This window comes from Phocoena sinus, chromosome 4, assembly GCF_008692025.1.
Source record: "Phocoena sinus isolate mPhoSin1 chromosome 4, mPhoSin1.pri, whole genome shotgun sequence".
Taxonomy (NCBI): Eukaryota; Metazoa; Chordata; class Mammalia; order Artiodactyla; family Phocoenidae; genus Phocoena; species Phocoena sinus.
Window position 1 is genome coordinate 96,657,605 of NC_045766.1, and position 23,476 is coordinate 96,681,080.

At 36.6% G+C, this 23,476-nt stretch overlaps 1 protein-coding gene across 4 annotated transcripts in view; it reads left to right on the plus strand.

The window, feature by feature from the left end:
* The window catches only part of ABI3BP (ABI family member 3 binding protein), a 276,389-nt gene that overhangs the window by 178,058 nt on the left and 74,855 nt on the right, over positions 1-23,476 (plus strand). For 2 of the 4 annotated variants that reach the window (XM_032631465.1, XM_032631467.1), the window contains exons 19-23: positions 11,323-11,397; positions 15,327-15,401; positions 21,566-21,625; positions 22,209-22,256; positions 23,081-23,161. In XM_032631465.1, the coding sequence (XP_032487356.1) occupies positions 11,323-11,397; positions 15,327-15,401; positions 21,566-21,625; positions 22,209-22,256; positions 23,081-23,161 (339 nt within the window). Of the gene's footprint in view, positions 1-1,340; positions 1,398-2,424; positions 2,485-3,132; positions 3,214-3,816; positions 3,877-6,046; positions 6,122-7,005; positions 7,063-7,708; positions 7,781-8,236; positions 8,285-9,038; positions 9,105-11,322; positions 11,398-15,326; positions 15,402-21,565; positions 21,626-22,208; positions 22,257-23,080; positions 23,162-23,476 lie in introns of all 4 variants that reach the window. The other 2 variants (XM_032631466.1, XM_032631463.1) reach the window with 2 other exon arrangements.

The following is a 23,476-nucleotide window of genomic DNA, read 5'->3' on the forward strand; positions in this document are numbered from 1 at the left end:
TGTTGGTGGTGGTGGTGGTGGTGGGTTTTTTTGCAGTACGCGGGCCTCTCACTGTTGTGGCCTCTCCCATTGCGGAGCACAGGCTCCGGACGCGCAGGCTCAGCGGCCATGGCTCACGGGCCCAGCCGCTCCGCGGCATGTGGGATCTTCCCAGACCGGGGCACGAACCCATGTCCCCTGCATCGGCAGGTGGACTCTCAACCACTGTGCCACCAGGGATGCCCTGAGCTGTTTTTTGCAGGGGTTATAAACATCTCTGAGCTGAAAGAGAGAAAAGTCTGTGAAGGACAGGAATAAGGAGTTGGAAAGAGGTTGGGTCTTAAAATCATGGAGATAAACAGACAGAAAGTAAGGTGTAGAGACCAACCAGAGAGCACAGACTTCTGGAATAAGGGAGGTTCTGCTTCCAAGAGGTGATGAATAGTACTGAGTTTGGATGGGTCCATAGGAGCAGTTGAAGAAAATCCTTGAAGGTATGACTCAGAAGTTTGGGTCTGACCCTAGAAGCATCAGTGATCTCTTCTGCAACTGTCTCTCCCTCCTATCTTGGGTATGAAATTTATGTGATTAGAGCAGAGAGCTGCTCTACTGGGCACCACACACTATATGTTCTTTATCCTGATTTGCTGAGTGCCTTTGCCTCAAACAAGGTCTCAGCCTATTTCTAAATATGAGCTCTCAACAAGATCTACAAGATTCACTTTACTTAATTCTTTTCTATGCCTCCTTTCAAACACGAAAGCTATTTATTGTATCCATGCTTATTTAGACATGCTATTTTCTTTCTTCCAGTTTTATTGAGATATAATTGGCATACAGCACTGTATAAGTTTAAGGTGTACAGAATAATGATTTGACTTACATACATCGTGAAATGATGACCACAATAAATTTACTTAGTTTAATCCATCATCTCATATAGCTACAAAATTAAAGAAATAGAAAAAAAGATATTTTTCTTCCTTGTGATGAACACTTGGACATGCTGTTTTCTTAAAGCTTCCACAGAAAAGCCAACTGCCATAACAGTTACATAAGTATATATTTGGTAAAATGTTTAAAGTTTCCTAGGTCAGTCTTCTACAATGATTGGAATTAGGTACTTAGACACCTAGGAGAATATCATGTTGACTTTATTGAGATATTTATCAGTTTGTGTAGGCTGTGACTATCTCATAAAGAAAGTTTACCTGGCTTTAGGTGACCAAATCTTTAAATATCAAGTATGCAATTTCAGAAAAATAATTTCAAATTGTAATATACCTATTGAAGCACTATTATACTGGTAAGATTTAATTTGCTGACTTTTCACATGTGTTTATTTCCTTGCTTTTGACTAGTTCCTACTGCAGATCTTGAACCTGGTACTTTTAGAACTGAAGCTCCAGAAATCGTGGGTAATGAGAATGCGTGTCCTTCAAATAGTGCTTTTCCTGCTCATTGTCATACCATTGTAGCCACAGGTTCTCCTGCATCTTAAAACCATTTCTATACCCTCTGTTGTCATTCCATTACAGTCTTTACCTTGCAATTTTGCTACGTTCTATGTCAGGTTATCTGTCGAATTTAAGAGAACTGTGTGTATACTAATTTCAGGATGTCAAACTGCCATGTAACCACTCAATGCTGTGTCATGTGATCACGTGCATTTGCTTAAACAGCATTGGCTATTTTAAGCTTCCTTTCAAACGTGAATTTCCATCTATCCCTTATTTTCATCACTCGCTTTTTCCTCATCAATTGTGGAAATACCATGTTTTTTGATTGCATTACTTTTTATTGAATTAGTATCTATGTGATTATATTGGTAGATCGCTTGTTTCAAGGAATGATGTTTTTAGTTAATGGTCAAATTTTTGAATGTGCCTGAGTCTTGAAAGTTTAAATGATGGGCTTTTGTGATAGAGTAGGCTGACTCTTTCTCCTTCTCTAACAGGGTTTGACGGAGTTTCTTTTATTGAATCAAGGACCATTTTGAAATTTTGATGAACACACTCCATTTGTTACATTGATCCTTATACTTTCAAATATATGAGCTCGTTATTGTACCCATGATTATTGAAATAGTAGACATTTATGTCAACTTATATAGAAGTACAAATAGACTGATAAATGCTTTTTCCAGTAGTTAGAAAAGTATATATTATATAAATGTGTAAAACGCTTGTCCAGCAGAGTCTTTCATACCAGAATCAGATAATCAAACATGTAGAATTTCTTGTTGACCACAGTGATATTGAGCAAAGTGCAATGGTGTACCTATTTTATGAGATTAATTGATATTCACCACAATCTGGTCAACTTTGCAAAGAACAAGTGTGTGTCTCTTTTCTCTCAGTCCTGAAGCTTAACAACTGGCTTCTGAAATTAGTCTCCAAGTGAATTTTTAAAATCTCTTTGGTTTATTTTATTATTTTTGGCCAGTTCTTCCTACAGTCCTTGAACATGTCACTCCTAGAACCAAGGCTCCAGAAACAACGTTAGGTAATGATATTCTGTGTTCCCCAACAGTTTTTTCCTGCTCATTGTCAATCCATTCTATCATCATCATCATCGTAATAACATTATCACCAGCTTCATAAGACTATCTTGTCATCCTCTGCTGTCCTTCAACTTTATTTTTCTTCTTAATAAGAATATGGAAGACTCTAAAAAGAAGTTACCTGTTGTTTTTGAAAGCTATGTGTGGACTTAGATCAAAATGTCTGTCTACCATGTAATCTTAATTGAATTTGTATCATGTACTTTTGTCTAAACAGTGCCCACATTTAAAGCTTAGTTTCAGACATGGGAATGTCTATGTCTTCTCTAGACCAATTAAATCATAACAATTTGTATGGTTCCATGGATGGGAGGCATATTTAATTTCTTAGTGTGAACTTACTACGGTTTGATGATAGTCCTTACCTTTTTTAGACATTTACAAGACTCTTCATTTCTTGACTTAATTTTATGTGCGAGTTTTACCTCCGAAGAATCTTCAGTGATAAAAGAATTAACAAAATAGGCAAACATATTTGCATCTTTAAAATATATGTCTTAAATTTCAAGGAAATATAACATATTTAGAAAATCTGGAACCTTATTTCCAAAACCACCTTCACTAGAGTAATCCAACGTTTCTTTCTTCAGCTCCTAAAACATCACGAGTTCATCGTCCACGTCCCAGACCTAAAACCACATCAAGCCCTGAAGCACCTCAGACCAAACTGGGTAAATGTGTTATTTCATGGTTTGAGGGGTAAGCCCTAGCAGCCTGTCCCAGTGGAGTCCCAAAGCAGTGCCTCCAATGGGAAGTAACAGCCTTCATGTTCCCTAAGAGTCAAGGCATTGAGGTGTGGTTAACAGCTGCTTCTTGGGTGAAGTTCTTGGTCTCTCTTATTTATAGCAAGCTTGGCATAGTCACTCATGGTTATTTATTGCTATATCTACATTTAAACACGTTATCAATTTATTATAGCTGTGAGTACATAAACATAGGTATTTTTTTTCAGCTTCCAAGAAATGTAACAAGTTACTTTCACATATTTTTTTGTGTATATTGCCTAAACAGATTTTCCAAAGCTAGCTTCCATATGAGAATCAGAAAATCAAATACCTAGGAAAGGCTCATGTTGACCATACTAAGATTCATAGCAGAGTTCAAAGGTTGTGCCTATCTTCTGCAATGAATTATTCCTAGCTACAGGGACTGTTTGCTTTCTATGAATGCAAAACAAAAAAAATTGTCATTTGAAATTAATGTTTTGAAAGAAAAATTAAGACTTTCTATGCGTGTTTAAACTTTCTTGTGTTCATGTTCTTGCTTTTGGTTAGTTCCTGCTACTAGCTTTGAACCTGTTATTCATAGTTCTGAAGCTCCAGAAACAACATTAGGTAATGATTTTTGTGACCTCATTAAATGCTTTTACACTCATTAAAAACCCACTCCATCACTGTCATGGCCAGAGTTTCTCCCGCTTCCTTCGAGTGCTATTGTAATTCTGTTTCATGCTTCATCTTTTACGTAGTCAGGATTCTTAATTAAGGTGCTGCCTATTGCTTTTAACAGTTGTCCCTGGATCCAGCTGAGGAAATCTATCTTCCATGAAAACCCCTTTAACATTTCATTATATGATTCAGTGAAAAGTCTGAAGTCCAAATTGTTTGCCTTCTATTTGGTATTTAGATCTATAAAATGGTAATAATTAAGTACCATGAAATTTCTCCGAGCAACTTACTTTCTGTAAGATTTTTGTGATATCCTCATTAATCTCTTCCTATTTTAAGGAATGAGGTTTCCATGTTATATTAAATTACCAAAAACAAGTTGCTTCCTGGAAGTGTCAATTCTAGTGAATCTAAGTTACAGCTCCCCCATCACTGATGAACTTGACTATTCCTTATTCTCCACAACAGTTTAACATTGGTTCTTAACCTTTACTAAGTAGGAATCTCTCTGAGTATCTAATTATACACATTAATACCTATATCTTTAAATTAACAAATTTTGGTCTCTAAAAGACCCTCAGTGATAAGGAACAAATTAGATTGGTAAAGTAAAATTTTTTCAAACTCAGCCAATAAACTCAAGAAAATCTGATATTTTACAAAACATTGGTACAGGTACAATGCTGTTGATGGTTTCTAGACCTACAAATACAATAGCAACTCAATATTTTCTTCCTTTAGTTTCAAATCATAGGGTAAGAAATCCTTCTCCTAAACACTAAATTTCCCAAAGCTTCACAGTTTAAAAATCAAGAAAATCTATGGTTTTCTGTTTAAGGAGTCCTTCCAGCCTATTGCAGTTGGGCCCCAAGAGTGACAGTGATGTGGCTTGGTAACTTGCATTTCCCACCTCTGTGCCCTCTAACAGAGAAGGTAGAATCTCTACAATTTCATGTGGACAAGAAGGTTCATGGTTGGAGATTTATATGGTAGCCAAATGCATAAGGATTCTCTCTGACAAAAGATGCATCTTATTCAATTCTCTTAGCATTCTATTCCATTCATTTCTTTTTAAAATAGCACTGCTTCTTTGTCTTAGGTAAACAACCATTTCCTTGCCCTCTGTGGTCCCAGCACCACATTAGCAGTTGAGTAGAGTAGGGTGTAGAGCAGAGGAAGAGATCAAAAGTAAGGGCATGTTTTACCTCTTGAATAAAATACAATATAATTGTGAAGAAAACCTGTTCTTGGGTTTTTCTTAGATAGAAGATAATTTGCTTATACAAAAGCAGCTTGTTTGGTAAAAAATTTAGAAAGAAAATATTTAAAGGAGTCAAGGATCTATGTGGGCTGATAGAGAATAGTTGAGCTTTGAAATTAAGTAGGATTTGAATTAGTGGTTGGAATGGTGGGAACAGCAAAATAAAAAAGTTTTGACACCTATTGAGGGTACCCAAGGGGGTGGTCAAACTGGAACATAGAATAAAACACTCCTAGATGATACTGAACATTTTGTTAATGATACTGTCATGAAACCAGCTGTTGGAAATACTTAGAAAGCCCTTGTGGGAAAATAGATTCAGATACAGTAGTCATTGAGAACCTCAGTTTTTCAAATAGGCTCTTCCTTTTTCTAGAAGGATAGTTAAAATCAGGGATCAGCAAATCAGCAAATTTTTTTATTTGAAGAGTCAAATAGTGAATATTGCAGACCATTCAGTCTGTCACAGCTACTCAGTTCTGCTGTTGTAGCTTGTAGGTAACCAAAGCCAAGATGTAAGTGATATGTGAATACGCCTTGAATCATCTTAGGTTGTAAGGTGTGGCTGTGTTCCAATAAAACTTTATTTGAATTTCATACCATTTTTACATGTCATAGATTATTACTCTTCCTTTAATTTTTTTTCAATCATTTAAAAATGTAAAAATCACTCTTAGCTCACAGGTCAGGAAGAGGGCTGGATTTGGGAGGACCATAATTTGCCAATCTCTGCTTTAAATAATGCATACTCTGCATTGCCTCTCCATAACCCTGTGATTCTGAAGGTCTATGTGTTGCTACCTGTGAAATAAATTATCCATAATTAGTTTGACATCTTAGACCCTCTTCTTTCAGCTCCCACTGAACTGCATACTCTTATTTTGAAACCAGTGACATCACCAAGCCTAGAAATGACACAAAGTCAACCTGGTAAATAGATTATTTAATCTATCTGGTACACCATGAGCTTCAGGGGGCATACCCCAAATGTTGTATTTCCAAATATTAAAAAATACAAAAGAATACACATTTAACAACTCTGTATATTGTACATGCTCCTTCCATGATTGCATACTGGTGTAAATGAGTAATACATTATTTCATGTTAATTATGTTATTCAACTGTATAGAAATCCTTATCTTCATATGGGTTTGCTCTGTGTAATATTAGAGAATAATCACATATCTGATTAAGTAGTCAACAGAACCACTTAGAAGAACTGATTTTATTCTTTACCTTTATTTTTCACTAAGTTACAGGCTTGTGGTTCTCTTTAGTAATAAGCTAAACTTCTGCTCTGCTATGTGAAAAGAATGCTCATTCAATTGTGACCATTAATGAAGGAGAAAGTTCTCACTTCAGTAAAGATAACAAAATTTCACCTTACACAATATGAGCCTAAACATTATTGCCTTTCAAAATTAAAAACAAATTTTAAAGATCATGCTTTTCAATGCTATTGCAACTCTCTGACATTTATTTTGAAACACCAGATCTTATTTTTAACATAGGATTGTAATTTCTTTTCATTCCTTTTGTGTATCTCTTAATAAGCTAAATGGCGTTTTGATGCTTATGTTGATGGAACAAGGTTCTATGGTTGTTAATGATAACTTATAATACTTATAAAATTCTGAATTCGGTTATTAGAGTTTCCTTTAGGGTTAATAGTAGTATTGTTATTATGGTAACGGCTGACATTGAGCACTTACAGGTACAAGGCACTTGTCTAAATACTTAGTTTGTATGAATTCATTCAATGCTCACAACAACCCATCCTTGATCAATTTTACTATTTTGTGTTTTTTGCTAGTTTCTGAAGTCCTGGAATCGGTTACATTTAGCACTGAGTCATCAAAGGAAGCTATAGGTAATAATGTTCCCCAATGGGAAGTCAGGTATATGTGCTTTTCCATCTCATTGTGGAAGTCATTTTGGGATGTCCTCATGCTTTGTGACATTTCATGGCTCCTCACGTATTGCCTGTGCTCATCCAGTGAAACTTGACAGTCAAATGTTATATACAGCCCATTTTGCTAGTATCTGCTGTGTTGCTATGCAAGTTTCACAATTTCCTTGCTTAGTTTCCTCTCATTGTGAATGCACAATTTCATTTTTTAATATCTGATCACTTTTAATACAAATATGCACATCCTATTTTTCATTTTCATATTGTTTTTAGGATTCATCCCCATGCTTTCAAAGGACTCACTCTATGTCTTTTTCTCACTAGAATCCTTAAACAAAAATAAGGAAGTGAAATTATCTGCTTTGCTCCAGGTAGAAATCGCTGTAGACCCTGCCAGTTATCGTGTGTGTGTGTATGTGTTCCACACTGCACACTGCCTTCATTTCCTGCCTTCATTGTAGTCATCTTCATAATCTACCTAAATGTTATTTATTCTCACAAATCTATCTACTTAATTAACCTCTGTTTTAAAATTAAACAGTGTTCCATTAAAGTGGGTGCTATGGGCTGTCCACCACTAACCCGCCATTCCCTGTTTCTTCCCTAGCACCAACTGAAATAGATTATGTATATTCCACTGCCAAAGCACCACTCAGGCCAGAGGAGTCAAAGACTGAAGGTGGTAAAGGTTTTCATGCTTCTATTCTTTTATTCAAAAATTTTTTAGTTAGTATCACATTTCATGGAATTTGAAAGTTCAAGCTGGGGTACTTGATCTACAGTGGAATAGCTTTGAAGAGCTATAGCTTCTAAAATTCTTGAATTCTTAAAATTAAAATGATAAGTGACTCTCTGAATACAAAAATTTCAGTTTCTCTGTGGTATCTAAATATTGAGGCATAATAAATTTGACAGTTAATGACAGTTAAAACATAAATATTAGTTGGAGGATTAGGGTTATAGAATAGGATTTCCCTCTTGATTCTTTTTTCTTATCCTAATCCATTGTCCTATCTGTAAAAATGTGATGCAGATTCTCAAGAGAATGAGGTGTGTTGATATTCAGGAAAGAGATACTTGATTGTGGCCTAACATCTTAAGCTTTTTTAAATTGTTCTCCTTTGTCTTGATACAGTTGTGGAATCTATTACAAATGTGTCTGAACCACCTGAGATCACGCTAGGTAATGACACACCCTGGCAGTTTTTGCCCTCATTGTCGCCATCACCTGAGAACCCAGGTTCTCCCTCATTGTGAATTCATGTTGCAACATCATTCTTTGTCATGGCAGTTAATTTTCTTTCTAGGTGCTTCTACTCATAACCATTGTCCAAAAAGTGTCTTCTCCCATTCAGCTTTGTATCTAGACCTTGATCTCTCTACTTCAGTCACTGAAACTGTCAAATCTAAAGTGTCTTTTTTCCTAATGTTAAACATTCTGCCAGCTTGGTATTACGTTGAATACTTCAGATAATATTTTTTGTATGATGATCCATTTATACCTTCTGCCCTAGCAACATACTTTCCATTAACACTCATTTCATCACATTCATTTACATGTTTGAATTTTTTCTTCATTAGTTAAACAAAATTCAATGCTGCTGAATGGCTTATGCCTTAACATTTTAAATTTATTTTTCTCCTTATGGTTCCTCCTGAACCTATCTCTCTAGCACTGTTGGGGATGTACTAGTGTGGAGTGAGGATTTAAAAAGTAAGGCTATTGCTTACCTTGAAAGTATTTTGTAACCTGGCATCTCTAAGCAGCTTTTAAACTAAATGCATTATGAAGAAGTAGGAGTGCTATTTTGCTGTAGACTTGCAATTTGCTTTCTTTTTTTCTTTAAAATCCACTTGTTACCATCTGTTCTGTCATCTGTACTCAAGGTGTGTGAAGTGCTACAGTAACCCTGGGTACTTTCCTTCAATTACCGTAGAAACATCACCTCTGCCTTCCCAAACTGTAATCCTACCCAGCCCAGATGAGCCTCAGACCGAACCGGGTAAATACGTTATTTTGTGTTTCATGTAGAAGGTGAGTGTTTGCAGAACTTACAAGAATGGAAAGACAATATATATGGGCACTATTACTAGTTATCAAAAGCCCTAACTTAATCACTGCTCGCAGTATTTGACCCTACCTTTCTGATGCCCCACTCTTCCTTCTATCCATAATCTGTAGCCAGTCATATGGCAGTGTTGTGAACATTATTTAGGATATAACTGAAAAACACCTCTCAGCTACTCTGCAAGTCTTTCATATAGAAAATAGTAATGTTTCTGGGGAAGAACATTTATATTCTTTTTAAAATATAAATATCGCAATTTTAAATACTTTATCATCTTGACTAGTTTTACAAGGTCTGTGGTCATATAAAAACTATTTTAAGATAGTTAATTTGTTTAAGGATAACCAAAACCTCCAGAAATACTGGAGCATTCCACAAAAAGGGGTACAATTGGTCGGTCATCTTGTCATTATCCAGGTCCCTTACTACTTTCTACTGCTCCTTCCTGTGCCAGTTTGGCCATTTCACTGCATACAAATAAGAGAAACTGAAGTCAAACTGGTTACTTGGCAAGTCGTAAGGGTTTACTTGATGGTGGAATTTGAAATATGGGAAAACAAATCATCAATGCGGATAACTAAATATTCTTCTTACAAGGGAAAATTTTCTCAATATCTGCAGGCTCTCTTGGAATGTCAGTTTATCATAAAGAAGCCCAAACTTGTATTTTGATGACCATTAAACTACTTTATATGGCTCGATTTCCAAAGGAGATATGGATATTAATTTTATTCATTGTCCTCTAAAATGTCCTGTTAAATCCTGTTAATATCCTTTGCCTCTTAAACTCTACAGTTTAATTTTTACCAAAATTCCACACTGACTGCATTAACTGGATCTGTGTCAATTATCTCTAACTTTTCTAAAGTTTTGTTAAATAGCTTTAATCATTAATATGATTGAAATATTTAATCGTAGATACTATCAGTGATACTAATCTCATTCTGAATCATTTTTTATAGAATTGCCTCATGACATGCCTTTACGTGCAAGATGGTCTCTTATACCCTGGGGAAGCAAATAGCCTATCAGTACGAACTTCGGCAAGCAAAGCAGTTCAGAGTCAGAATATCACAAGACTAAGGACACCATAGACATATAGAATTTTAGGGTTGGAAGGGCTCTTAAAAATCCTGTTACTGTTGATGAAGAACCCAATGTTGTAGACCGAGTGATCCGCAAAGCAAACTCTAAATCTCCCAGCTCCAGGCTCCAAAACCAGTGTAATCTCCAACATATCTTGTTCATCTCTCCACAGGCAAGAAGATTCCACTGAAACGATTGCATGCCTTGTATATTTTGCCTAACTATCAGGAAGAAGTCCCTACAGACTCAGCTTCTTCTTTTATCTAATAACTCTTATTTTCAGCAAGCTTTTCTTAAGGTGCCTGAAACTCTGTGGCCTTGAAAACCATTTTGTTTCTTCTTATCTCCCTTTATCCCAAACACACTGAACCCAACCAAACAGGGTATTTCCACAAGCTGCGATCTTTCATTTGATAATTCTTTTCCTCCAGCAGGATAAACTTTTAATTTTCTTGGTGAAGAAATAATTGATTTTTTACACTGAATGTCCTAGAACTTCTTTGGGAATTGCTCAGCAGAAGAATAACTTTCTTCAATAATGTATCCTTTCAATTTCTGTTCAATTTTTCTTCTTCAATATGACCAATAAAAATTGTGTTTTGTTTAACAAGATTAATTTTTTTCCATTAGCACTTACTATTAAGATACATTCATTTTCTAGGTATATTTGGAATGTAATGTGCTTTTTATTTAGAAGAAATTGTATCTCTTTGCGCTTAAAATATTATACTGGGTTATTCTGATAAAACGATGTGAACTTATAATGATGAATTATTTTATTATGAAATTTATTTTTAACCTGTTTAATAGGTATTTGAAGTGGATATTTCTAAAATTCCAACAGTTTCATTTGCCAGCAGAATATCTTGGATATCTTTAATGTGCTGCCTTTTTTTTCCATTATAATAAGAAAATTACCTTCTTATACTTTGTGGCTCTTTGGGAACTTTAATTGCTGTGTATTTAGGTCTTCAATTACTCAACAAACATCTCTGAGATCCTAGAGGTTTAGGTACTGTGACTCTTGAAGACCTCAAGAGCTCCGAACCTATATCCTTTCTTTTAGTGCCCAAGCAGACACCGCGAGCTCCTCCCAAACCAAAAATATCTCCACGTCTAAGAATCCCACCAACACAGCCAGGTAAATACTTATTTTATATTCTGGCCTGAAAAGTTTGATGTTAGTGGAGTTACTCTGTTGAATTATAGCAAGTTAGGTTTTTAACCCTTATAAAATAAGACTTCCTTTGGAACCTAATAAATATTTACATTTATTTTTAGACTTTATCAAAAAGTATATGATTGGAGTAGCTTATTCCAGAAGCTTCCCTTTTGTTATATTATTTGAGAGGGGGATGGAGGAGAATGGAATTTCTTAAAAGAGTAGCCTGCCTGCTCCCTTCACTTCTTGCAGCTTGAGAAAACCTTCCATGGTCCTTGAATGTCCTCCCCCTGCCAATCACCTAATTTTTTTTTTCTTTCAGTCAATTTTATTTAACATTAGGTCATGAAGATTTTTAATATATATCCTCTCCTGTAAAATAATAACATAATATTGCTTTGGTTGTTTTGCTAGGAATTTTGGGAAGGACCTAAACAAGAGTCATTATAAACTATTTTTTATTCTGTTCAAGAAGCTCTTACTTGAATGATTGAATGATTAACTCTAACCCTAACTTCTCAACCAAGATCTTGTCCAGTTCCTCTGACTGTTTTGGCAGATCTCCATTTCAGGCTACCATAAAATTGACATGCCTCAAAGAAAGCTCATCTTTCCCTCCTTTCAGTTTCTCATTTATATCTGTTGCAGATCCTGAGCATTTTACATCGATTTTTATCCTCGTCCTCATCTGGCCTCTGCAGTCCATCAGTTTTTCCAGACATCTCTAACATTGGTCCCTACTCCAAGCATATACCCAGTCATGCCTAGTCTATTGTCATGAATCAACTGATCTCCTGTCTCTCTTCTCTCCTAATTTAAAATTGTACCACCCTTGGTGCTTAAGTGGCTGATTAATTCATTTCATCAGTTAGTCACTTAACAACTACTTATTGCATGCTGACCTCACACCAGACAATGTGCTAGACACTGGGAATGTGAAACAAAATTTCATCCTTCTGTAGTCAAGGAAGTTATAGTCTAGGCCAGTCCCCTAAATCTAACTTTATTTTTTATACATGGCCCACTTCCAAAAAGCATATGTAGTGCACCAACCCAATTTACTAGGAAAGGAACCCTAACTATGACCAGTGGTCTGGGGAAAGGAAAATGTTAGCAGCATCAAAATTATGCTTGATCTAGGTAGTAGCTCTGAATTACCAACACAAATTCTTTAATCATATCTCAGTATCCCTACTGAAAGAAAAAAACTGTAGATGTGGGGATGGTCTTTAATATCTGAGAGGTATTAACACTTCCTTTAATATTTCTGAGAGAAATTTTACCTATTACTTTTTCTTTGAAGGAAAACTCCTTAAAAAACAGTTCCATTTACTACATCTAGCTAATGATTTTAAATCTGCTTTAATGTATTTTAAAATGTGTTTTTATTTAATTACTAAAACTTTGCTAAAAAATAGTATGGGTGTGATATGTAAGTAGATGAAGGTACCAAAGCAACAATCATCTGAAAGAATAAGAAATTTAAAATAATAACAAGAAATAAATTTGAACTATTAATATATAAGAAATACTGGGGAAAATAATTGATGATTAGTGAATAAGTAATGAATAATAGAATAAGAATAAAAAACAAAGCAAGTATATTAAATTTGTGGATAGGAAACTAAAATCTAACTTTAAGAAATCAGCAGATAAAATCACGAGAAGAAGCTCTCAACCTTTTATGTGAATATAAAGCATAGAACAAATGAGGCAGAAAAGGAGAAATGGAAAGAAATAAGAAAGCATAAAACAATGAATGATGGAAAATAAGAGAAAAGATGAGAAACAAGAAGTGCTGGAAGTTAAGACATTGAGGATATAAAGTCCTCATTAGTAATATTTTAAAAAGTAAAGGAGATATGAACTAAGAAGGAAGACTTATTCATAATTTTATCTTTTTGAGCCATACTCTGCACTTATAAAAATACAATATAGTAAATCAGGAGCTTACTCTAATTTCCCATTATGACACTGTATTCTAAGTTTCAACTTTGTTTGATTTTGATTTAGACCTTTAGCTAACCTTCAGAATGGATAGATGCATACGCTCAGTGGTTCACTCTCACTCTGAAACCCTGGAGTGACTGCAGACTATAACAAGAGAGCATCCTGATTCTGTCCCAACTGAGCAAACTCCCAGCCCATCAGCATCTCCCCTAGAAAGTAGCTACAATCCAAACACTTCTGGCTTTGTCAGGGCAACCTAGTGTAAGGGGACTATTTGGAAAATTGGTCATGAAAAAATGCACTCTACTTATTCCTCTTAAAAGTGGGTGAAATTAGGATCTCTCTTACCCAGGAAAATATGAGCTTTACTTAATAGATCCCAGCAATACCCTGGGTTTGTATAGTCTTTCAAGGATATTTGTGTATGTATACATATGTATCACCCAGCAGTTCAAAAACAAATATTTAAACCCTAGTAGTGCTCCCTCCTTACCCCTGGCTAGCTGTTGTGAATTTCAAAAGGCCATTTGAATGGGAGAATGTTCTGTTCGTACCTGCAATATCAATATCAAATGTAAATTATTATTGTTGGGCTCTAAGGGCATCATCTAACAACTTAAAGAGCAATGCAATGTGTTCATCTACCACTATCCTCAGAATGAAATTCTGTAATTGGGCATGCCACCTCATTTATACTTAAACTATGTTGATAAATGAGATAGCAGAAGTTAAATTTACTATATTTGGCATTTGAGGGGATAGTGGGATCAAAAATTTGGAAGAAACCATCAAGAATATTTCATCATGAAAATACAGGTTTGATTTTTAGAGTCCTATGTTCATAAGTGATAATGAACAGTCCTGTTAATGATTTTATATCTAGAAATCTTATAACCATCAAAATTGCTCCTAATTCTTGAGGGGGCAAACAATGTAAAAAGCAAAATATACTCAGATCCTTCAATGTCAAATTTGTAAAGATTCTCCAGAAGTAGAAACAGATACTTATAGGGGTATAGCTTTCACATCATTTTGACATTTCACACTTAATTCTCACAATCACCCTCTCAGTTAGGACCGGTTTATTAATTCCACCTAAAAAAATGAGGAACAAGTTAAAATGTGACCTGCAGAGCTGGGATATAGCGAGCCCAAGTGTTGGGACCTAGCAGTCATGTCTGGACCTCAGAGTTCAGGTCTTGTCTCTGGTGCTTAATGATCACGTGACCCCAGGCAAATAGCTTTAAAGTGAAGCTGATAATTCCTTCCTCTCAGCAGTACGGTGAGAATCAAAGGGCATAATCCTTATGAAAGTACTTTTGAAATTGTAAAATGAGCTATAAATAAAGTAGACCTTTTTTTTTTCCTGGTATCTATTACATTTGCACCTTGTTACTCCAAAGGAACAGCTGTGGAAAGACAATTTTGGTTTGTGAACATGTCATTTAAAGGTTTATTTAGAGCCTAACAATTGCTGGGGATGTAGAATGCGAGCCCACCCATTCCATTCCGTTGCCCACTTCTCTTTCTGCTGTTCTGAGCTGACTTTAAGCTGCTCTTTTCCATACTTCATGGGCTCCCATTCTGACTTCACTGAATTCGTCTTCACAGAAAGACATGGGGATGCGTTTAAGAAGTCAAGCAAACATCCACAAAAGAAGAGCACTCTTGCATTAATTAAATTGCTAACTCTTCTGAAATGATGTTTTAAAAAAATTATTCATCCTGTTCTTATGCTTAGTCAAATTTTGCTGTTTCTCAGATTTCATTTTTCTTAAAGTATCTGGAATTCTAACTGATCTATTTTTAGAGCTTAAGGTTTATTTTTCCATCTAAATCCCATTTCAATACTTTTTAAAAATCAGTAATCAGTCTTATACTTTGTCATATCTTATGTGTTAAGCAAGACTGGGAGATGCTAAAACCAAATGACTCATGATCCGAGCTCTCTCTTTCAGCTCCTAAGGTGTTCCAGCATGTTACTGCGAAGCCAAAGACATCACCAAGTCCAGAAGTGTCCTATACTCAGCCTGGTAAATGCTTTATTTCATGTTTAAGCCAAATGCATTCTACAGTCACACTCTGCTACAATGAAACATGAGGACTGATGGATGTGAAGTCCATGTTTCACTTCTGTTCAGGTACCACATTGATCATGCATGATATAGTTATCTATATCACTTAGTTATCTAAGTGCTCATATGGTAAGCCATTGATATAATCCAAAGGCAGAGAATTATGCCAAGGGTAGAATGCTTCTTCTAGAATTAAAATTCTCTTATTTTTTGACTTCCAAAAAATAACCTACCAATGTTAACTGTGCTGTGCTCACGTTTCACCAAGATAAAATAAAGAATTGGGGATTTTCCCACAAAAGTGATAAAATGATGTTTTACAAATGGAGGAAATGATGTTTAACCATTTTCTTGGGTTCAAACATTTTACACTATCCAGTATTAAGGGTCTTTTTTTTTTCCTTTTAAATTCTATTTTACCCATTCGTGGAGCAGTTGCTTGAGTCAAGAAATTTGTTTCACACAGGAAAACTGATTTCTTTAGCTACAGATCAATTTCTTGCCTGTCATTTGAGAAGGCTTTTTGCCCCTTTATGGGGGGAATAATCTCGTGTTTGTGGGAGTAGTCAAGGTAGGGACTGCAAGGACCCAGACGTTTCTCTAGATCCTCAAGTGACCGTACAAAGCTGCTATTAGCTTCACTAATTAGTTCACTGTTGGTTCACTAATAAGCCAAACCAAGTTTTTAACTAGAGTATCTGAGAAATACAATAAGTTCCCCCCCCGCTTTTTTTTAAGGTCCAATTATTATAAATTCTTAGATGGTCCTGGAAGCATATAGAACATTCCTAGAACCAAAGGATTTCTGAGCTGTAGCTTGAAATGAAGGCATTTTGGAGGCAAGTGAATTCACTTGCTATCATGTTTTCCAGGTTGTATAAGCGCAGGGTGTTACTGTCGCTGTGGGATGGCTAGCTTGTTGCAGGTGGTGATAGGCTGAAAAGAGCCTCTTTTGCCCTGAAGTCTAGACTTTAAATTAGTACTGCTAAATGCAACAGTCAACATTATAAATGCCAATAAGGAAAAAGCTGATCTTCCCACTTGCAAAAGGTCAGCTTCTTGTTTTCAACTGAGGAAAAAATATGTAACAGAAATGAAGTCATTACGGATAACAACAGTAGATATGAGTGATTATATTCACTTTTCGTTAGAGAAAACAATACTATTGGTCCTGATATGACACAATCTCATTAAACCAATATATCTAATAGTTCAACTTTTTCTTTTTTAAATGTCTACTATTTGCCTTAATTCCATCAACACCTTCTTTTTCACAGACACTCTGATCTGTACACTTGAGCCCTGGAACAACAGCACAAACGCTCTCTCTGGAGCCTTCATTGAGCTTATTCTATTGACTCTCCAGTTCCAAATGTTCAGATTGAATTCTGTCTCTAAACCTAGTGTTGGTCCTGCCATTGTGTCCATCAGGGGTTCCCCTATTGCTCCAGGGGTGTGATGCTACGGGAAGAATCACAGGCAATCTTTACTACTATTTAATGTTCTCCCAAGTGTTTTAACAGACTGGATTCAAACAGTCTTGGGGTTGTATCTAGGCTCAGGTTTGCATCCTAATGAGCCCACAACCTTGTTTACTGGCTCCTCAGAAAACAGGGTAAATTACATGTAAACTTAATGTGTACTTGTATCTCTATCCTTTTAATAGAGATAGATGCTCTATAAAAATGTAAAAAGTAGTACTGAAATCAGGACATAGTTATGTTTTAACACAATGTTTATCTCAAAATTTATACTGAGAGATACCAGAAGTGACAAAACTGAATTTTTAGACCAGTACCAAATAAGTCAGTCTCGGATTATCTATACAGCTCTTTCATTCCATAGATTCCTAGGTATAACACACGTTTCATCCAGTTAGGCCTTTAGAAAATATCTTTCAGTCACTCAGTTGAATTATCCACAACACTTAATGAGGAATCTAGACAAACTGAGCCCACACATCATGTCCAGAACCAAAACAGAACTGGCTTTTCTTTTGATCTGCCTTGGAGGAATGCTTTTGAATTCAGAGCACAGGACCTGCCCTGATGCCTGGCTCAACAGAGCTGTGCCTTCTTTGTAGATTTGTTTCTGTACCAAGGGCTGTCTTGGCTTTGTTGGAACGTCTGTCACCACAGAAGTATTTGGATAGACTTCAGTCATCGGGAGCAAACCAGGGGCAAAAACGTTTAGATTTCAGCAGGCTATCCAATCCTACAAATGTTCTGTAACTGCTCTCTTGGGCAAATTCTAATTTGCAGTCACACATCAGCATTTTTGCAGTTAGGAAAGAAGAGACTAATGCTAAAATGTCTTTTGGAGATGGAATTGCTAGGATGTAGACAATGACTGAATGGTGTTATGGAGAGAAGGATGACACTGTGATTTCTAGCTTGGGCAGGTGGTAGATGATAATACCATTAACTAAGGCAGGGAACACAGAGGGAGGAGTGAAGGCTTGTGTTTGTACATGCTAGGTTTGGAGGGCCAGCAGGACTGGTGGTTGAAATGTATTTTTGGATATCTATAAACAGAGGTCGATATTTAGGATGTAGATTTGGGAGTCATGTGTCTACATATAGAAGCTTCTTAAATCTTGTGAGTGAATGACATCATCCAGGAGAAAGTACAGACAGAAAATAAGAGATCAGAGATCAAAGTCGTAGGGGACACAGTTATATTTCAAGAGTGGACAGAGGAAGAGGAACTGTCAGAATTTGCTGTCAAAAGATCCAAGTAGCAGGAAAGAGGGACTCGGGAGGCAAGACAGGGAAGGGCAGCCGTCAATGACAGTGAGGTGGACAGGTGTCAGAAGAGCTGTTGGACTTGACAGTGTGGGTCCAAACGCCTGCATCTGAAACCTGTGGGCCACTGCTTCAGAATTCAGCAATTTTCAGACTTTGGCAAGGTAAAACAGCACATAGACTGTCGATTACAAGCATATTCATAAGTCTGCAGTGGGAAGTATGAACAGTCACACTACTCAGGATGAATAAAAACTGCAAATAGCCTCAGGTCAGTTCTAGTCAGGTTTTACTGTCAAATAAGTTAAGAAAAAAAAAACACTTTCTGTCTTCAGAGCATTTTGAACTTCAGAACTATGGATGAGGCCTCATGGATCCGTGGGTGCAGGAGTGGGTGCAGGAGATCAGGAAGCCAGTCCACAGTGAATGGAGAAGATGCAGTTAAGAGACCAGGAAGCAGAGGCAGATAGAGTTTTTAGAGGAAAGGAATAAGAGCAAGAAAGGGATGGTTTGAAGGGGAAGCCATGTCAAGGAAATGGTTATTAATGTTAGGATGTTGGAGCATTTGAGCTGTTTTATAGGTGGAGAGGGAGAAACTCATGGATAAATAAATATGGGCTAATGGAGAAAAATAGAAGGTAATAGAAATAATGGAAAGCAAAAGGCCCCAGAGGAGATGGGAGGGAAGGTGACCCAAGAGCACGGGTAAAGTTCTGAAAGTGGACCTTAGGGTACAAGGTTAGCATAAAGGAAGAGGGAATCTGGAGGTGAAAATGGTGTGTGGTCTATGTGTGTTACTTTTCTAAGAGACTCTCTTTGTAGCCTATTGCAGGGGTAAACCTTACTGAAGATTCCTTATTCCACCATCTCTATCAGAGAGCGACACCTTCATTCTCTCATCTACTCTGGCAAAACATTCATGCGTATTCATTTACATTTGTCCATATTGGACATTTCCACTCACAGTTGTCTCACGTTAGTTGAATTGTTCTTTGGAAACGTGCCCTTTATTCAAAAAGACAGTTAATATAACTGGTAAGTTAATTGGTTATTTAATATAAATGGTAAATTGGCCTATACAAATGGGTCTAAAATATAATAATGGTAAGTAATCTTATAAAGAAGTCAAAACTGCCTTCTTAATACATTGTCATGATTTACACTGGTAAGTTTCCTCCAGCATGGAAGATTTTGGTTTTAAGAATCATGCTCTTATTCAATTAAATATACGGAGGAATGCCACATTGGGAAAAAGAAAAAAACAACTTTGCATTTGTTGGAGCTGCCGTTGACCAAGAAAGAGAATGATTCATATCCCTTTCCTGTGAATATTTCTAGTTCTTTCCTTTCCACTGATTTCACCTGCTTTAGAACGTCTGGCATGGCAGTTATTAAATCATCCCTTCATGGTTAGAAAGTGCCAATTGCAGCAGCAGGGATCCACATTAGTCTAAATTCCTCAGGAAACGAAGGCAGGCAGTGAATCATGTATTTACAGTATATGGTGGATTTATTGGTAGCACATTTCTTTTTAGCTTCTCCTTTCCTTAACCCGGCTCCTCTCTGTATAGTCTAGCACTGCAACCAATGAGGATGTTTATAAACTCAGACTGCTCTGTATGGCTGTGACCTTCTCAGACGCACACCAAAATGCCTTCTCCCTCACCCTCCAGATAACAGTTAGTTTGATTTACAACTGGAAATTCCTCATATTTTACCACTTCAGTCCTTAAAAATACTACATAGCAAAGGTGAAGTGTTCACTATGGTGATGGGTTTTCTTTAACTTTGTGCACCACTGATCTTTTTGAAGTTACCTTTTTTAAAAAAAAGTCCAGATATCAAGTTCCCCTGGTGGTTACCCTTTAGCTCATAGAAGTTCTAATGGAGTCACATTTCGTTTCAGTGGACCAAATTCCACTGATTTCACTCGCACTTGCTTAGTGGCCTAGACTAAGAACAGATGTGATGTGCACGTTAAATGTGATCCCAAAAGCCATAAAAGAGAATGAACGTCCATCTTATATAATCTGTTTCTACACTAATGATAAAGTGCCACTTGTCCACCTCATGGTACAAAAGTTTTCTTCATCTTTCTCAGAGGCAGAGTTGTAGCCTGAATCCCAATTTTTCTCCTCCAGCACCATATAAGATGCAAGAAAGTTACACTGCATACCTAAGGGTATTTATGAATTTGGTGTGGTAGGAAAGCTTTTCAGTGAGTGAGTAGGGTTGACAAGGACCTCCTTTTAGGGAAACTGAGTTAAAGAAATACGTCATCTTGCTCCTGAAAGGAGATTTGCCATAGAAATCTGGTACTAACAACAGGCAAATCACCCTGGTATTTTCCCCAATGAGAGATAAGGTATCAAATTCCCAGCCTACCATTTTATTTTGCCGAAGTAGAACTGGACACAGGCATTAAAAATATACTGGATATCAGGACTGAATGTGATTATTGTTTAGCGTATATTTTTCTCTTTGTTTTCATGTTCTCATATGTCAGGAGGCCCTAATACCTATACTTAATACCTATTATACTAGAAGCCATATCACTAAGAATGACAAAAATGGCAACATTTATCTAACATTTACTATGTAACAAGCACTGTCATAAACTTTACATTCGGTATCTTCTAATGAGTGACTGATCCTTCCTGCTTTATTTTCTCCCCATAACTGTTAGTGCCTTTTAGAATAAAACTTTGTTCTTCCCTTAGATATTCAAGAGTTTTGCCTTTCTTCCTGTTTTCCTCAATTTGCAGGCCATTTCTTTCTCTTTTTCTTTTTTTTGGTACACGGGCCTGTCACTGTTGTGGCCTCTCCCATTGCGGAGCACAGGCTCAGCGGCCATGGCTCACGGGCCCAGCCGCTCCGCGGCATGTGGTATCTTCCCAGACCAGGGCACGAACCCGTGTCCCCTGCATCGGCAGGCGGACTCTCTACCACTGCGCCACCAGGGAGGCCCAGGCCATTTCTTTAAGATAATGTATTTTCTATTGCTGTCAGTGGAATTTTAGCAGGAATATCAAATGGCAGCTATAACCTCTTCAGACAAAAACTGACCTATTGAAGACAACTTGAGGGAGACCTACCTCCTTGTGTTTAATTACATTAGTTTTTTCTTCCTTTTTTTTCCCTCAACAGAATCTTCGAAATGACCTGTGACCAACTTTTTTTTACTGCCATTAGAACCTTTCCTACACAGTGACATTTTTCTGTTTCAGAAAGATGGTCCTCTTCTTGGCTTAGCCCTTTAGCCATTGTGAAAACATCTTTGCTTCATTCATGCTTCCCAGGGTTTTAGGTCTATGGGTTAAGTTTCACTCCAAGTATGACATTTAGAGTGCACAGTGTTTTATAATCTTTTTCTTTCAGTTCCAAGAGATGTGCTCCTTCCCCATAAACCAGACCCTGAAGTTTCTCAGAGCGAACCTGGTAAATGAATTGTTTTATTTTCCCAGTTACGAAGTGTATTTTTCAAAAAATATTCTTGAGGTAAATATATTTTTGGAATGATTGTGATGTGGAAGAAGTTCAGAGAAAATTATGGATAGAAAATGTGTATTTCTTTTGGGGAGGTTTAATCATACAATCTGCTTGACAAATTTTTCCCCATGAGAGAATAGTGTAGAATTAGTTTATTTTCCCTGAAAGTATTTTTGCTGAATAGAAAATCACGCTAAAGTTATAAGATATAATTATTACCTGAGCCAACCATTTTCACCTTCCTTCAGAATGTAAATATTGCTACATTCCAAATGTGGGTGTACTTTTAAGTTAAAAATATGGGTGCCTAATCAAATTTTCCTCATAGTGACAGTGAACGAAAACTTTAAAGTTTTAGTTGAACTAAGTTCCCTGGGTGTCACCTAAGGTATGGAATTTTCTCATATTTATTATGATTCTAAGAGAATGTTTAAATGTTCAAACGGGTGCATTGTAGAGACACAGAAACTGGGTTTACTTCACCAGGTAGTAATTCTCATAAATATATTTCTTTGGTTTGCTTTTGGCCTAGTTCTGCAACCTGTTACCTTTAGAATTGATCTGCCAGAGACAACACTAGGTAATGGTTTTCCCATTTGACCCACTCTAATTCTTTTCCTGGCTGCCATCAAGATTGCAGGTCTTTCTCAAATGATCACATTGAAACATCATCTGTCCTCAGTCCTCTTCGTTGTTTCATTCTCATTATTTTTACTCTTTCCAAAATAGAAAGGCAGTGGTTTCAAAATAGAAGGGCAATGTTCTAAAGGTTTGCTCTGAAGACCAACTTAAGACAGCTCACTACCGAGCCCATTCTCACCTACCTCATTTGTCTCTGTGTTCAGAATGATTCCACCTTACTCACGCCCACCTAGTTAACTTTTTCTGCTGGTTTAGTGGTTCTCAGCTGTGGTGTTATAACCCACTAACATGCTGTGGAAGATGCTGGCAAGTAATTATTATTAATATTGGTCAAAATACTAAAGTTTGCCACCAGTTTATTTTTAAAAATAAACTTGAGCAGACGCCAGGTGCTTGCCACAGTGATGATATTCTCTCTCCTGTTGTAATCCTATGTGCTCTCTTGGATGGGAGAGCTGCAGCTGACAGACCAAGGACCATGTCTTACCCACACCTGTCTTAACCAGCTATGGTCATAGAGTATGTCAAGCACTGAATGTCATTTATTATCTATCCTGGTGGAAAAAAACAGTTGAGAACCATTATTCTATGTTCCACAGTCATCTTCCTGAAGGTTCTATGCACACTTAACTTTCTTCTTCCTGACTCACTTAATGTTTTCTGTTTTTCTATTTCAAATAAAGGAATCTCATGTAATATTATTCTGGCTGGGTGCTGGCTTTTGAATCTAAAGATTGACAACCTTGGTACTTGTCTTTTCAGCTCCTTTAGAGACACGAGGCAGCCCTTTCATTCCTATGATTTCACCGAGTTCTAGTCAAGAGGAACTACGAACCACTCTGGGTAAATTTTGTTTTACTATTTCAGTCTATTGAGGACTTAACATTTTAGGAATTGCCCTTAAAGTAGCCATATGTACATTTGTGTTCATAGATTTCCAAACCACAGAGGGTCTCTTCATATCATTATAAAAAAATACCCATTTCACTTGATTCTTTTACATTAACTGTATATTTGTCCTTCTAATATTTATGCTGATTTCTAATATAAAATGAGAATATTTTGAAACATCTTGACAAAATTCCAATTATTATTATTATTATTTTTGTGGTACACGGGCCTCTCACTGCTGTGGCCTCTCCCGTTGCGGAGCACAGG